The following is a 16,961-nucleotide window of genomic DNA, read 5'->3' on the forward strand; positions in this document are numbered from 1 at the left end:
ACTTCTAATTCATAAAAGTTGTTTGACAGTAGCTAATATTGTGTTTTGAGAAGCAGCTACTTTCACTTTAAACTGGTGGAAAAGTAGTTAAAAGTATACAGTAGTTGCAAAGGAACAAATTATCAGCTTTTAGGTTTGATCAAAATAAGTTTAAGATAGAGGTAATAAAGTGAGTTTACCTTAATATAAGTTCTTTGACTAATGTTAACTAAAGTTAGCTCACTAGTTAGCATTAGATAGTGTTAGCTAGGGAGCTAATTTGACTGAATGAAAACTATAATAAATTAAAGTGTTGTGTTTCATATTTGTTAAAATCTAAGTTGAAACTTATATTTGTTTTCTTTAAAAGTCATAAACTGCCATTTGCTGACAGGAAGTAAAACAAAAGTGTTTTTGTAGAACAAATCAGATTTCCAACAAAAACCTTCATGCCACCATTTTAGTTAAGAATCCAGTTCCAATGAATCCAAATGGGAACCTTAACATTATATTAATAATCTGCAGCTTTGGAAATAATTATTATAAAGTTGGAAAGTCGTCATTTGTTAGATGTGACTCAACATCAGGATTTTGTTGTAAATTTGAGTCAAACATCTGATTAAAGACACATGAAATGTTTCTTTATTAATTTAGTAGAAACGGTGACAACAAAACCAAAATAGACATTAATATGAAACAAACAAAATATGATGGGAAGTTTTATTGAATTTAAGGCAAAATAACAATTATTTCCAAAGCGGTAAATTCTCTTCACGTCAGTATAAAACCCAACCAGCAGACGAGTGTTTGATTTAGTTAATTTATTGGATTGAGGGACGGTCAAGAGGAAACAAACGGGTCACATCCACTGTCAGCTGTCGGCTGTCTCTCCGCGACCTCTGACCCTTGTGCAGAATCAGCTGACGAGGCGTTCAAACACATGCAGAATGCAAAAACAAAGTGCAAAGTCAACAGTAAGCAATCTGCAAAGCTAAATGGACTCATGGAGAGAACTTTCAACGGTTATAACGGCACAGAACCTCAGAAAACAACACACTGATACACAAGTCGTATCTAGAACCGGTCTGAGCATGCACAGGAAACCGAAACAAAAACCACCAAAACACCTGTCGCCGGACGTTCAGGTTCAGAGGTTAAGGCAGGAACAAGAACCATAACATCTACACATACTGTCCGTTAGGATGGAGGCGTGTAACGTCCTCCACATCCCACTGAAACCTGAACGAAAACATCTGTGTCCAATTGTTGAACCATCAGTCTGATGTCCATGAAAACTGAATAAAGTGCAAGAAGAATGAAGAACATGAGGAACCACATCCAAATGAAGGAGCTCCACTGGGTCGTACCGGTGTTTTTAAGAAGTAATTTGTGCTTTTAAAGGAGCGTCCTGTAAAAACCTCCATGTGAGTCCTTTACTGTATCTGTTGATAAGAGAACAGAGACCTGAACCACCATCTGAAACAAAACTTCTGAGGTCAGGATGAAAATCAAAGACCAAGACTTGGAATTAATAGAACAGAGCTTGTTTCCCTCTAACATGAAATCATCAAATCTGTTAAAACAGTAAAAGTACACATTCCCACTGAAAATACTGCACTGCAGGTAAAAGTACTGCATTCCAAACCTCCAAGTATCAGCAGCAAAACATAGTTAGTGTCAGTGTTTTATATCTGATGTTTAAGGTTGAGTCCATCAATTCTGTCAAATGAAAACCACGTATCCATTATCACACTGATCTATATACCTCTAGAATAAAAGTGAAACTTTAGCCAGTCTGTAATAAATATAAATTCAGTCCAAATGCTGGTTGGCTGTAGTTTTTAGATTCTACCACATTAAACTTTCCACATTATCCACCAATGAGTTGATATTAATATTTTGTGCTAAACTGAAGGATGAAGTTGGAGGAAATTCTAATCCTTAACAAATTAAACTATAAAAAGAAAAAAAAACTCCATCAGATTTAACAGTAAAACACTGATTGGGGCCAGTTTATTTGTACCTTTCAAACTCTAAGTACATTTAAAGATAGTTAAATATTTTTACTTAAATAGTTTTAAAACCAGAACTTTTACTTGTTGGAGCCATTTCACTATTTGCTTCTATTTAAACTTTGCTCTGTCATCAGTATCACTGGTCTACAAGTGATAAATAAAATACCATATGATAAAATAATAAGGGGGGGGTGATTGAAATGACAAAAAAAATTGGAAAATGTGGAAAATAAAACAAAACAAACATGAGGAAAATAATCAACAAAATGATGAAATTAAACAAAACAAAAATGAGTAAATTTACAAAATGAAAAGATAATTAAGAAAAATGTATAAAAAATAAGAAAAAATGGAAAACTAAAGATAGAAATGAGCAAAAATAAAGAAAATAATGTAGAGAATCAATTAAAAAAATGACAAAATGAAGAGAATAAAGGACATGAATAAAATAATTAAAAATTGGGAAATCATCATCAAAACAAACACTTTATCATAAACACTGAAAACATCATCACTTTTTGTCATTTGTTTGAATTCATCTTATTAATGTAAGATTTAACACATTTAATCTGAGGCTGATCATTTCTTAAATATTACAGACCAGTGATATTTTATTCAGTTTATCAGTATTTATTAAAAAGGAGGGTTTGAAATTCAACTCTTCATCCTTCAGTTATGACAAACATGCAGCGTTTTTGGAGATTCATGGTTTTCATTAAACAGAAACGGAACAACTGGAATAAAAAGAACAGTATGTTTCTGAGATGTGGCGCAGTAAATACTCCAGTGAAGTACAAACACCTCATACAGTGGTGGACATGAGTTTTTGTTCACCCCATGTGTTAACTCATTGAATTTTGCCAAGTATCGTTCCATTCTCCAGTCACATGCTCCCTTCTGCACATGCTCAGTTCCATTCAGGTCAAAACTGGATGTTTCAGATAATGAAACACATCTAGCACATGATATGATGAAACTGACCATGATTTAGTTTGGTTATATTTACTTGTTAAAGTCATTGTCATTTGTTTGTGTCACACACACATCTTTAGAAACACATAAAAGTATCATATTTCATATCAATATTTCATGATGATATTTGAGATTGTGTCAAATTTAAAGGGTGTCTGAATACTTTTGTCCTCTACTGTATTTGTACTTAAGTTCTGTTTGTTTCTGGTGATGATTAGTGTTACATTTAATCAGAAATCAAACCGTATCTATAATCAGTGTTCTCATGATAAATGATCTCCTTTTATCCACTAATTGGCCTGATGTTTTCACGTTATGAGCTGTTACATGAAAACAGCCATTTCTGTGTTGGGATACTGACATTAAATAAAGGTTGTATTGATTGTAAACAATCATCATGTTCATGTGTCGGTGAAGCAGCTCAGACCTTCATACATTTGTTCCAGTCACTCGACGCTGATTCAAGAACATGAATTACTTCTAAAACAGAAACAGCAGCAGCACCAGAGTGTTTAAGGAAAATCCTTAATGATGCTGAACCACTTCAAGATCTGCAGGTTTTCCTCATGTGAATCTGCATCAAGACCAGATGCCGTTTGGAAGCATTCCTAAAATCCAGCATAATCCATGTGCGTCTCATGACAGAAGAAGAATCAGCCTCTTAAATCAATCTATGACACGACTTCGGATTAACCCGCTTTAACACCAAAGGAGAGTGGCACAAGATGAAGATGATGGCGGTGGCGGATTAACCCCCCGATTGAAGGGGTCCAGAGTTCTCACAGGGCTCCACATCTGTCCATCTACTGCTCCTGCAGGTTCTGGTCCTGGCTCTGGTTCTGGTCCTGGTTCTTGTTCTGGTTCTGGTCTTGGTTCTGGGAGGGGGGCAGCAGGCGGGTGACATGGCCGATGCCTTTGGTGACCCCCTCCCTGAACAGCAGCTTGGCGCCCAGTCGCAGGTACTCGGGGTGTTTGATGAAGCGGAAGCGGACAACGGCGCGTTCCCCCGTTCGCAGCTCATCCTGTAGCAGTAGGAGGGGTCACAGGATTGGGCACACACACACACACACGCACACACACACACATACAAATGTAAACCAGAATCAACAAAAACTGAGACGGTGGTCGAACAACACACATCGGGTCACAAAAAAAAAACAACTTTTCCACCAACATTTCCAGGAACTTTTCTTTCTAGCAATTTATTTCCCTGATAAAAGAATCCCTGTTTATCTGTGTGGTTTGCATTTTCACCTCAAAGTTCTGGTAAATTTATTCAAATCAGTCTCAGTCGTATCCAGTCGCTGATCTGAAGTCCTGCTGAATTTCTTTTGATGGTATTCAGTAAATAGTGTATTCAGATGAACAGACAGATTATTACAACCGAGGGACTCCTACTGTAGACATCAAACTTATAGAGTCACAAAGAAAAGATATTCAGACTTGATGAGAATAAACTCAATCAGTTTATGAAAAAAACCCAATCATTTATCAGAGCAAAACGTTGAGTTTATGAAGAAAAGTAAATAATCACCAGAAAAAGTTAAATGAAACAAATAAACTAATGACAAAAAATATGGATTTTCTAAGAATAAAGAGGGAATTTTTTCATTAAAAACATTGGTATTCTTTGAAATTAAAGTAAAACATTTGCAGAAAAAAAAGAAAAAAAAATCCACTTTGTGAAGCTGGAGAAATGAATGTCTTCCTTTTGTCCCTGTTCCATTTCTTTCCTTGACACATTATTATAATGCACCTGTAGGAGTGAGATCTGTCTGTTCATCTGAAAATATTAATGAGTTTATTGGTCAAATGGATGCCATCATAAACTTCTCGTAGTTTCTCTTCTTTTGCTCCATTTAACAAATGATCAAAACACAAACCAAGTGAATCTTGTAGAAATGAAATAATCATGTTTGCAGACACCACTGGATTAAATATGGAGGGTGAACGGAAGTGTAGAACGTTGATAGTGTGTTCCACCAAGCAGCGTTCTTCAGCACATAGCCCTGCCCCCAAGAATTCCAGAAATCTGAAAAGTCCCGCCCTCTACAAGGAACTTTTATCAAGGGAAGTTTGGGGTCAAGAGAAAGTTATTTACCAGGTAATTTAGGTGGAAACGCACCGGTGTTCTTCAGAATCCAGAGTAAAGTGAGTTCCTGAGGTGGAAAAGGGTCTGATGCTGAACTCTTAACGATTGGCGTCGGCATGTGGTTTGTCATGTGACTGGAATTTGTAGTGTGTAATCTGACCGCTGCCTCACACTGAAATTCATCACTAATAAAACTGAACAGAATCAAACTTAACTCAGTACAAATAAAAACCAGATCCCGATCAGACCTTGCCATGAAGATCATCCACGGTCGCTGTCTGCCGCACATTGCCCACGTGCACGGTGACCTGTGATCCCCGGCGGAAGGTCTTTGCGTGGAAGAGCAGGACGATGGCGGCTTCAAACTGGCAGCAGATGGTCGGGTTCATCTTGGGACTGACCATCACCATGCCCTGCAGAACAGCGGTCACATGTCAGTGGACACCACAGCCCAAGGACACACCCACCACCACTTGACTACACATGACCACACCCACCACCACTTGACTACACCCATCTACATGTTGGAAAAAGTCGATTGTTTCAATGTATCAAATGGTTCTATACATTCTCCTTCTCGACTCTAATCCCTTTTCTTTTCTTTTTCTAATTCTTATTTTCTGTAGATTTCTTTACATTTTCAGATAATATTTAACATCATCTTCTTAAACCTACAAACATCTATATTATTATTCACATGTAGTTTTCTCTAAATTTCTTCTTTCTACCATTAAACACCATTAAACACAGAAATAGTACACTAATATTGTCCAAACTGGCATGATTTGTAAATAACTCATTTCCATTTGTTGCATGTCCACATTTATTCTGGTTCATCATTAAAAACAGTGCGACATTTGGCTGTAAAACTCTCAGTATGAGGTAAATGAGTCCAGTAGGTGGCGCCAGTACTCTGTACTGTGGTCTATAAGGCAGTGAATTCATCTGCTGAACATCACAGACTGATCAGATGGACTCCGGTGGTCCTTTACTGACCCCATGTGATGGGATGTGTAATAAACACCCTCTTAACTGAATTAAAAGGTGAGTTGATGCTGTTGTATCAGGTCACTGAAGGACAAACATCCATGAATGTCCCTGATGGAGCCACTGGACAGGTTTCAGACGTCTTCAAACATTTTAATATGATGTTAAGCCAATTGTTTATTATAACCCAATCTACATTTGTTCAGTTTACAGCTTATTTTGTTCATGTTACTTATTGCTTTGTTGATTTATGATTTGTTTTTGTTCATTGTATTGATTACTTTGGCTGTTTTTGATTCATCTTGTTGCTTATTTTATTCTTTTTTATTTCATTTCAGTAAATTTTTGCAGATTTTTTTCCTCCACATTATTTAGGGTTTTCTAAAAAAAAAAAAAAAAAAATTCCGTTTTCATCCATTTAATTTATTACTGAATATGTATAAACCAAGTGTCTCCATCCACTGTCATTTATCAAACTCCATAGGTTTTACTGGTGAATCAATACTGTAGAAGATGACGGTGTTTCCATCTTCACTACGGAACCTCTGAGCATCCACATGGGTCATATCTGATGACCATGAAAAGATGACAAACTGTATTTTACACCAATTATTTACATGTATTGATAGGATTGGTGGCTCAACAGGTATTCATTTTAAAGCGGTAGATGGTTTTAGTTTCTGGTGGATGTTTGGATCTGTAAGAGTCAGTTGAACTTGTCTAAAGGCTTCATCCAGTGATTTCCTGTTTCCTCAGGTTTTCTGAACTCACAGGTGTTGACTATAACTGACATACAAAAATTACTGAACTGATTCTTTGAATGTGTTTTTGAGTAAAGAGGACAAAACTGCAGGAGTGGAACTGATAAAGGTGGAGTAGACATCAGCTGTGCCGTGTGACCTCTGACCTTGCGCAGCAGAGAGCGGTCGAAGTTTCCGAGAGCCAGCGTGGCGGCCTGCCCAGCCCTCAGGACCCTGCAGGCCGAGCGGTTCCTTTGGATACTGCCCACCTTCAAACGCAGAAACCGGCCCTCGTCGGTCGGACCCACCACCAGCCGCTCGCCTTCCCGACACACTCCGCTGAAACACATGCAGCCCGACACTGAGGCATGCTGGGAGTTAACGCGGTGAGACTGACTCTACAACATGCCCAGCTTTTAATTTCACAGGAGTCGCACTTCAAACATCTTCTACATACTTGAGTCCAAGGGTATTATCTCAATTTGTACACTTTCTTAAATTCACCTTTTTAAGGTACTTCCAACTAGCACAAACCCAAGTACTTCATATCCAAATGTTCAGGACGATCTCAGCTTTATGGAACTGAGTCCTATTTTTGTCCTAGTTCTCTGTAGAAAGAGATAATTCAGCCCAAATGCTGAAGGTTTGAAGTCAGATTTGTGAAAATGTTTAAATCTGTTGTGTTCTGGTGCTGGAATAGGTTTAACCAAGTCTGAGCCAAGGTTATAATTGTTAACGAAAACGAACGAAATGACAAAAACTAAAATTGAAAAAACATTTTCGTTAACTGAAATAAATTCCCTTAGTTTTCCTTTAGTTCCCTTAGTCTGGTCACTTGTGGTTTACAGTCGTCTTCTGGTCCCCACTCTACCTGGAACATGCAGCCTAAAGCTGGTACAAAGCAGCAGAGTCCTGTATGGGATTTACTTAAGTGATGCATGGGTTGTTTTTTTTTTTTTTGCTCACTGTGTGTGTGCGTGAGTGACAGAGACAGAGTGGAGCTGAATGACAGTGTCAGACAGGTGTTGAACTAGCATCCACGTAAAGACTGGAGAGTTTATCACCATGAAAAGGCTTTCCAAGCCCTTAACTGCACAGTTTAGAAGAGGAGAAAAGAGGAGGATGAAAAGTAATCCAATTACAGAGGTATGTAACCTTTTATAATGTTAAAAAATGTTTGATGTTGCTAGCTACAGCTAGCTGAATTGAAATGAAGCAAAGTTGGCTAATAATGGTGCTGTAGATGATTAAGATATGAGATATCTACCAAGATGTCTGGTTTACTGCTGATGAACTGGGTTATATATATTTATAAGTGGTTTATATATGTTTCTACATGGTTTATAAATGTTTCTATTTGGTTTACTGCTGGTTAGTTGGTTTATGTATGTTTCTATTTGGTTTACTGCTGGTTAGCTGGTTTATATATGTTTCTATCTGGTTTATTGCTGGCTGCTTTGTGCATCTCCTCTTACACTTTGCACATCTTTGCATTGTTTTCACGTAAGTGATGTTGTGTATGGATCGCACCCCCCCTCCCCAACCTGCTATAGGGAATTTATACATCGTACTGTACATGTGTTTGTGTCTCTGCTCAGTCAATGAGCTGCCCTAACCCAACCCCCAAATAAAGTGTCCAGGGTAACCTGCTGATCCGTGCCTCACTAATTTCTTTGAATAGGATGGTGAGGAAGATAAAATATATGAAATAACTAAAACTAATACTAAAACTAAACTAAAACTAAGCATTCAGAAAAAAACGATAAATAAAAACTAGCAAACACGCTCTAAAAACTAATTAAAACTAACTGAATTAGAGAAAAAAAAGTCAAAACTAAAACTAAACTATAATTAAAAATATAAAACTATTATAACCTTGGTCTGAGCTTCACAAAAGTATTAAAATATATAAATAAAATAACCAAGTAGCTACTGACACAATACTGTGGCACGAAATATCGGTTTGTCTATTACCCCAGAGCCAATCAGTGCCTTCATTATATCATGTCTAGACTGGTAACTTGTTACATGCTGAAAAATACCAAAGCAATCAGATAGCAAATAGGCCTGACTAAGAAACAGTGGAGAATTAGCTCCCTTGGTAACATATTGGACTACAATGCAGAAGACTATGGTTCAATTCTCAGTTGAAGTAGCTTTTTTTTTTTTTTTTTGAGCGGGGGGTGGGAGCAGGTGGGAGCAGGCAGGTGGGGTGGAGGGGCATGGCACCAAGGGCTCTGTAGAATTCGGATCACGGCACTCAATACACTGAACTGACAGAACTGCGAAGTCACATGGCACACTGCATCTAACATGTAGCTCTGCCCACCTTCTCCAGCCTCAATCTCACTGACTGCACAGAGCAAAGAACACCATAAAACAGTTGTTGCCCATCACACAGAAGTGGACATCTCATTTTGGACAGGTCTATTTCTATCCTGTCTCTACCTCTACACATAAAACTGGAATAGAGTGGGCCTTAGTGATTCCAGAGTGCCAACTGGTTGGTAAAAATTGACGAACAAGGGCTTCACCCTCTTATATTGCACAAACTGATGGACAAAGGACTGAACCAATTCTATACAGCAAAGGACAAGATATGTGTCTATTGATCTGTGTTTGGCTCTAACTCCAGCTGTCAATCACGTGGGACATCAATTGAGTGTGTAACAAAACCAAAGTATTTGAATCACTTTTCTATTCACAGAAAATTACTGAAAATATTAACAAAACGTAGTCAAACTGCTGTGATGTACCTGTACAGAGTTCCTCCAACCACCGTTCCGACATCAGGGACTGAGTAGATCTCATCCACCTGTAAACACATCCAGGTCATGACTACTGTCAGATTCAGTTACATCATGTCAATATTAAATTGACTTTATAAACTTTATCCACAAACATGGGACAAGAGATGTTTTTTCTTTAGTGTGTTAACCTTTTATGTCCATGTTTCCAAATTAAACAAATCCCAATTCATAACATTTTGTGGAAACTGACACCAATTATTTGAACTATGTCAAAAGTCACATTTTCCTCAGATTCCCAGGATGCATCAGAATTCCAAACAGGCTGTGAATCACCTGAAGACCTCCTGATTCAGGTTAATACTACACATACAAAGACCGTGAAATGTGTGTCTTACCTGGAACTCAGTGAGCTGCTGCATCAGCTCCTCCTGCTCTTTACTGTTGCTGAGAGGAGGAAGGATGTTTAAGAAAACCTTCAGCAGGTCCAGACTCTCCCCAGAAACACTGGACAGGGTGAAGATGGGTGTGATGCTGCACAAAAAACAACACATCAGGAGGTTCACACTGACCTTCCCCACACACAGAGATCTGTGACACATAAGTGACTTAAACTGTTTTAACTTTGGTTCAAGACATAAAGAACGGAGACATGAAGGTCACATGGAGAAAACACTTCAATCTGACACTGAGTTCGTTTACATTCACACTAAAACTCTGATCATTATCTGATTTGTGGAGTTATCAGATTATTAGTGATCACATAAACAGTATAATCTGATATGTTGTATCAGATAACAGCGGTAATCTGATTATGAGAAATCAGATTAACAAATCTGAGTTTCTCCCCAATATTCTAATGTCTTCATGCACCTGTTAATCTGATTTATTTCATTCTATTACATTTGCACATGTGGAAAAACAATTAAATCATAGAAAACAGAAGTGATGTGGTCAAACATGAGCTGAAGACAATCACAGGAAGTTTAATTTTACCGTCACTACATATGTACGATCTCTGAAACAAATCCAATAACGGACTGAAACATCTAAACGAGTGCTTGTAAGAGCATGTAAACAAATCAGATCTGATTATTACAATTATCTATTTAACAGTTATTGGATTTTAATGATCATGTAAACAGGGTCAGTGTCTCCAAATTTCATGTCCATCTGCTTATGATCAGGTGGCGTGTTAAGGTGTTGAACATGTGAGCTGCTGCATCCGTCTTACCGTGGTCAGTATTTTACCCACCATGCACTCTGGGTGAACTGCTGTGCGGCCGTCACGGCATCGTCCGGGTTCGACACCACCATGGGGACCTTGTTGCAGCCCGGCTGCTTCAGGACCCGTTCTAGCTGTCGGACTGTTCGCTCCACGGTTCCACGGGAACACAGGTCCACTTTACTGACCACAATGAAGATGGGAACTTTCAGCGCCATGGCCAGGCCCAGGTGCTCCCGTGTCGTACCAGCTACATGGATGACAGGAAGATGCGTACTACATTACCCAGAAACCAAAGTGAGGAGAAGACAGTTACTGTTTCATCTGATATTTTGAGGTTTGTATTTTCTAATCATCTTTATGGTTTTAATGTCCCCTGGACACATCATCTGACTATGTACTTCTACTTTATTTACTGACTTATTTATTTACCTTTTTACTCATTTATTCATGGTTGTTTATTTAGTACTGAACTCAGCTATTTTGTGCACACAAGACTCAGTAGATGTACAGTCTGATATTTATGACATCTGCTGCTGTTTTATTCCATTACTCACCTCCTCACCTTCCATTGCCATAACAGTATTTACACTTCTGCCATTATTGTACTTAGGTTTGATTTATATGTTGTATTCTATTATACTTCATCTTTTACATCACTTTATTTATTGTTATTCTGTTTTACCACTTTTTTGTAAATTGCATGGAATTTAAATCTTCACATTTATCTAAATTCTGTGGATGTAAATCTAATGAACTGACAATAACACATCTTTGAATGTTGATGCGCTCTGTCTTGATCCTCTAGTTATTTCAGTTTCATAGTTCTACCTGATTTCTTTCTTCATCACATTTCTTTGTGATCTCGGTCTCATTTCCTCACTGCTGCCCCCTACAGGCTCACCGATGCCGGTGTTGGCGCTCACCACCAACATGGCGAAGTCAGGGCAGTAGCTGGTGAGGCCAAAGATGGTGGTCTTCAGGTACTTATGGTGTCCGGCGAGGTCGATGAAGGTGATCATCTTGGAGGAGCTCTCGCAGATCTCCTCCGCCGTCCGGGACTCGCTGTAGTTCACAACCTGGAAAACGAATCGATAAAAGTCAACCAGCAGCGCAAAGATTCGCTGCAGCCTCAGGGAAGTGACAAAACAGTTCAGACACTGATCAGGTCAGGATGATACAGAACATAATGAACCCATTTACATTCACACCAAATCTCTGATCATTATCTCATTTATCATTATTCAAGTGATCATGTAAACTGTATAATCTGATCTGTTTGATCAGATAACAACGGTAATCTGATTATGAGAAATCAGATTAGCATACCTGGATTTCGACCCAATACTCCAATGTCTTCATACGTGTATATCTGTTAATCTGATTTATTTCATTCTTTTACATCTGCATATGTGGAAAAACAATTAAATCATAGAAAACAGAAGTGATGTTGAAGACAATAGTGGGAAGTTTGATTCTACCGTCACTCAAAATAAATCCAATAATGAGCTGAAACATCTACACCAGGGTTTATCAGTTATGGTATTTCTGAAGTGCATGTAAACACATCATATCTGATTATTACAATTATTTGATTATTAATAATTATTGGATTATTATGGTCATGTAAACAGATTCAATGGACACAAACATCTCAGACTAAACTTGAATCTGTTTGTTGTCTGGACTCTGCTCTGAGGTTTGGGAAGTTTTCTGTTGAGTACCAGGTTTCAGTGTCTCATTTCTCAACACTATTGTCTATTTTTTTTAAATAATATATGTGGTAATTATGCAAAGATGCATGGTTTTAAGTTAATTACAACAAAAAGCAGGACACAGCTGAACCTGAAAACTCCCAGTCTGTGTTTGGTGTGAACCTCAGAGCCTCACCTCGCCTTTACTGTTGAAGCCCAGGATCTCGAAGCTGATGCTGGAGGTGCGTCCGGTCTGGATCTCGTGCAGATGTCTGAACAGGTTGAGTCGGGCTCTGCCTCGGCCATTGTCCAGCTCACCCTGCGTCAGGACACCCAGCAGGGTGGACTTCCCCGAGTCCACATTCCCTAGAACGGCCACTCGCAGGTCCAGGAACTGTGGCCATGAACAGACACGAGGATACGGACCATCTTTAACAGTCAGGTTTTAAACAAACACAGCAGACACTACTTCAGACTCTCACCTGCTGATCATCTGGAACTTTCCGGACCAGGACTTCTGCGATTTTGCGGGTGTTTCTGTCTAAGTCGTAGTCCACCTCCCGCTCTCTGAGCAGAGTGATGTCAGCCCCCACTCTAACAAAACACACAAGACAGCTGATGTCCCAGAATGCATCACAGACAGACTGATGACCATTCACAGTTTCACTGTTTTCCGCTAAAACATACAAACATAAATTTATATAGTGATATGAAGAAAATAAACCCTAAAGTCAAAAGACATGTCTGGAAATTGCATGAGCACCAAAGAATTCAAACAAATCTGTGACCTGATTTATGTTATTTATATTTAAAAGTTCTGAAACTAGAGGTTATTACCTTTAAATGATGTGTCATTGACTAATTTTGTCCTTGTGGTTCTTCAGTTCTAAGCTTTGGAGCTAAGTAAATAGGAAAAAATTAACAATAATTAGGTGGAAGGATTATTTATTTATCTTTGGCTCAGTTGAGTTGGTTTTCAGACATGTCATTTCCTGTTTTCTGGTGTATTACACATGTGAATCAGAGTTTTACATCCACAAATTAATTTTTCTGTGTAATTTTTCTTCAATAATTTTTCTTAAATCTGGTCATATATTCAAGTGGAAACATGGCTCCAACTTCCTCCTCTGGACTGTTTTCAGCTTGTAGGAAATATAACTATTGACTTTAGTCTATTCCCAGGTGTTTTCAGATACGTAGAGGTTGAATATTTGATTGACAGCTGTAATTACCAAGCACTGATCAGATTCTCTACCACAGGACATGTCTGGTTTCCTCAGCGTCTCCTAATAAGTAACATGAACAAAATAAGCCACAAAGTATACAAAATTGAAGAAAAAATTATAAAATGGGAAACAAAATTAACAAAAACAAATAAATAAATAAAATTGATAATTTTTTTTTTTAATTTACAAAATCCTTAATGATGTGGAAAAATTAAGCAAAAAATGAACTAAAATCAAATTTTAAAAAAGAATTTAAAAAATAGCAATAAAATGAACAAAAATTTATAATAATTCAAAAACTAGTAAGTAACATGAACAAAATAAGCCACAAACTGTACAAAATCTAAGAAAAAACAATGAACTAGGCAACAAAATAACAATAACAGTTAAAATACATAAAATGAACAAAAATTAATAAAAAATGTACCAAATCCTAAATAACATGACAGAAGTAAGCAAATAACTAACTATACAGCAACAACAACTATAATGAAATAAAATAAATAAATCAAAAAACAAAGAAGTAACATGAACAAAATAACAAGATTAAACAGCAATTTAGCACATTATCTGTCAGATTAGTGGTAATTGCTCTATATTTTGAAGGGAGGACATTTATAACAGGTTGGGAAATAAGGCACTCATCTGCAGAGAAGCAGATAATAGAAGTAAAAGTTTCGCCCTTTAAGATTTCTCAAAGACATTTTCTCTACATTTATCCTTTCCAAGTCAATTTATCACCTTTTATTAAAATATAATCCTCTGCATTTTGCATGTTTTCACTGTAAATCAGATATTTTCCTGTATTTAATTCACTGATCATGTAGATGTTCATTAAAGCTCAGAGTAATTTCAAAGGTTATTACATCAAAATAGAGAAAACTGAAGAAAAAGTGACTCTTTCATCAAAGTAATGAGTGTCTCCAACCACTTTCAGGTCTTGACTTTGTTCTGGTCTGTGTTTCCTGGACTGTATGAGAAACCTCTGACACATTTCATCCTAAAATCAACGCCAAACACCCTATGACCTACTTCTCCGCCATCCTCTTCAAGGTCTTGAGAGAGGCCCTCATGTCAGCCTCGGTCAAGCCGACCAGGAGGCCATTGTCCTCCACGCCGATCTGGTAGACGGCCTCGCCGCGACCCTCCTGCAGACGCCACTTCAACTGCGTGGCCAGATGTTCGAAACGATACTGGGTGGGGTTCACAAGCTTCAGCTGCCAATAGACAGACCATCAACATCAGGACAGCTGAGCACTTAATTAGAAGAAAATCACAGAAGGACTGAGTCAGTTACCTTGTACTCGATGTTTCCTTCTTCAGCCTGTGAAAACACAGAAGACCTTAATGAGTCTCAGAGAAAATGGTTATAACAGAGCCCAACAAATACCTTTGGATTTATTTTATATGTTTATTACCTCCGCCAAGGAGGTTATGTTTTTGCCAGGGTTTGTTTGTTTGTTTGTCTGTTTGTTTGTTTGTCTGTCCGTTAGTGTGCAACATAACTCAAAAAGTTATGGACAGATTTGGATGAAATTTTCAGGGTTTGTTGGAAATGGGGTAAGGAAGAAATGATTAAATTTTGGTGGTGATCGGGGGTGGGGGGGCCCACGGGGGGGGCCACTGATCAGCCTTGGCGGAGGTCTGCGCTCTCCGAGTGCTTCTAGTTTATTTTACTCTCAAATATCTTTAAGTTGGACATTTTGTCATGACAGGTTTTTCTGAAATATTTGACTGTGGTGTTTGTTCTGACCACAGATCAAGTTATGATTTTTTCTGGGTTTTTTATCATTTACAAAAATAAATGTCTTGTTGCTTCAACTTTACTACATTTTATTGTGATAATTACTAGTAATGACAGGGCATTACAATTTTTTATCATAACACTACCTCTGATCAAACTTCACTAATCATTCTCCCAATTTAAAGTTGATACTGATAAAGGTAAATTAAAGCTTGATACTAATTCTTGACTCACACAGTTATGGATGTTGATAAAGGCTGGTCTCATTAAAATAAAATCAACATGTAAACTCGCGGCTCTTCTGTTATTCCAGGTTATTTTCACTTCAGAGCCAGAGAAAAATATTACAGAACTGTAAATGTTGGAGGCTGTAAAGAATAAACTTAATGCCTGCTTTTATTGAATATACGCCGAATTATTACTTAGCTATTGCTATTGCTGATATTACATTAACTAAACTTTAATGACCTTTGTAATGTTATTAATAAGGAACATAACATTGAATTGTGTGATATTTTAATGGGATTTGGTGTGACGTTTGTCCAAAATGTGGACATTCAGGGCTATGAGGTGTTATAATAAACTGTAACGCTGACATATAGTTACAGTCCATCCGTGGCGTGTTATAAATAGTTTATTAGTGTGTTTTTTAATGGGACTGTGGCTGTTTGTTGCTGTTAGCTACTTGTTAGCTAGCTGGACCCGTTAATCCCCTGGCGGCTAAAAGACCGTTAGCTTGGTTAGCTACCTCCGGAGGTAAATACGGCGGTGGTGTTTTGTTGTTCCTGTTGTTCTTTTTATTGCGTCTTCTCCTCCCACGCTTTCCCCGTCTCGTACGCGACTTTTTCGACGTTTTCCTGCCGTTGTTGCCGCAGCCGGAGCCCGGTCCGTGTCTGCCGTGTCCGGGTGACACAGCGCCGCATTCGATCAAATCCACCATGGCTGAGCGGCTCTGAAGACCCGGAGACCACCGGGAATAGCCTGGACTCACGGTAATATACGGTAACGGTGATGGAAATAACAGGATTTCATCACATCAGCCTGAACACGGGGCCTGGGGCGGAGGAGAGCCGCAGAGAAGGATGCTCTCCTCAGCATCATCAACACCGTCAAGATAGACAGCTACAGCAGCAAAACACGCTAGCACTGAAGGGAGCTTCCGGCCGGAGCTTCAAAATAAACCAGGAAATGGATTTCATAATAAAAGTACATCAACGAATTTAATCACTTTATTTATGAATTTAGTAATCATTTTCACCAAATAAATAAATGAAATCTGGTGTGAATAAGTGACAATGATTTAGTTCCAGTCAAAGCAAAGAAATTATTTTGTTTATATTTTTTATGGCATACCAATAAAATGGTAGTTGAATCAGAGTTTAATTTTTTAAATTTCCAAATTAAAGCTTATTTTTGGTCCTGAGTCAAAGCTGAGGATACTAAATTATTACATAAGGTTAAAGTTAACTCACTTTATTATCTTCCTAAGTAAATTTGTTTTCTCTATTTTTCTCATGATGCACACACCCCCTAGCATTAC

The 16,961-nt window shown here is 38.0% G+C and overlaps 1 protein-coding gene across 1 annotated transcript; it reads right to left on the reverse strand.

Moving 5' to 3' along the window:
* Positions 1 to 2,507: 2,507 nt before the first annotated feature.
* gtpbp2b (GTP binding protein 2b) lies at positions 2,508 to 16,552 on the reverse strand. Its single transcript, XM_030157510.1, has 12 exons — positions 16,170 to 16,552; positions 14,975 to 15,001; positions 14,710 to 14,894; positions 12,934 to 13,045; positions 12,648 to 12,845; positions 11,662 to 11,836; positions 10,788 to 11,007; positions 9,931 to 10,066; positions 9,542 to 9,600; positions 6,953 to 7,124; positions 5,307 to 5,471; positions 2,508 to 3,988 (listed from the first exon to the last, which is right to left on the reverse strand). Exons 1-12 carry the CDS (start codon positions 16,359 to 16,361, stop codon positions 3,770 to 3,772), a joined length of 1,860 nt encoding a protein of 619 aa, XP_030013370.1. The 5' UTR covers positions 16,362 to 16,552; the 3' UTR covers positions 2,508 to 3,769.
* Between the last annotated feature and the right edge of the window lie 409 nt (positions 16,553 to 16,961).

This window comes from Sphaeramia orbicularis, chromosome 1 (assembly GCF_902148855.1).
Source record: "Sphaeramia orbicularis chromosome 1, fSphaOr1.1, whole genome shotgun sequence".
NCBI lineage: Eukaryota > Metazoa > Chordata > Actinopteri > Kurtiformes > Apogonidae > Sphaeramia > Sphaeramia orbicularis.

Bases quoted from the DNA above. Each gene is read 5' to 3' on its own strand.
- gtpbp2b (XM_030157510.1), bottom strand. From the start codon at position 16,361: ATGGTGGATTTGATCGAATGCGGCGCTGTGTCACCCGGACACGGCAGA. The intron at 10,067-10,787 runs GTGGGTAAAATA...TTTTTTGTGCAG, and splicing joins CAGTTCACCCAGAGTGCATG to CATCACACCCATCTTCACCC. The intron at 3,989-5,306 runs GTCTGATCGGGA...CTACTGCTACAG, and splicing joins TGGATGATCTTCATGGCAAG to GATGAGCTGCGAACGGGGGA.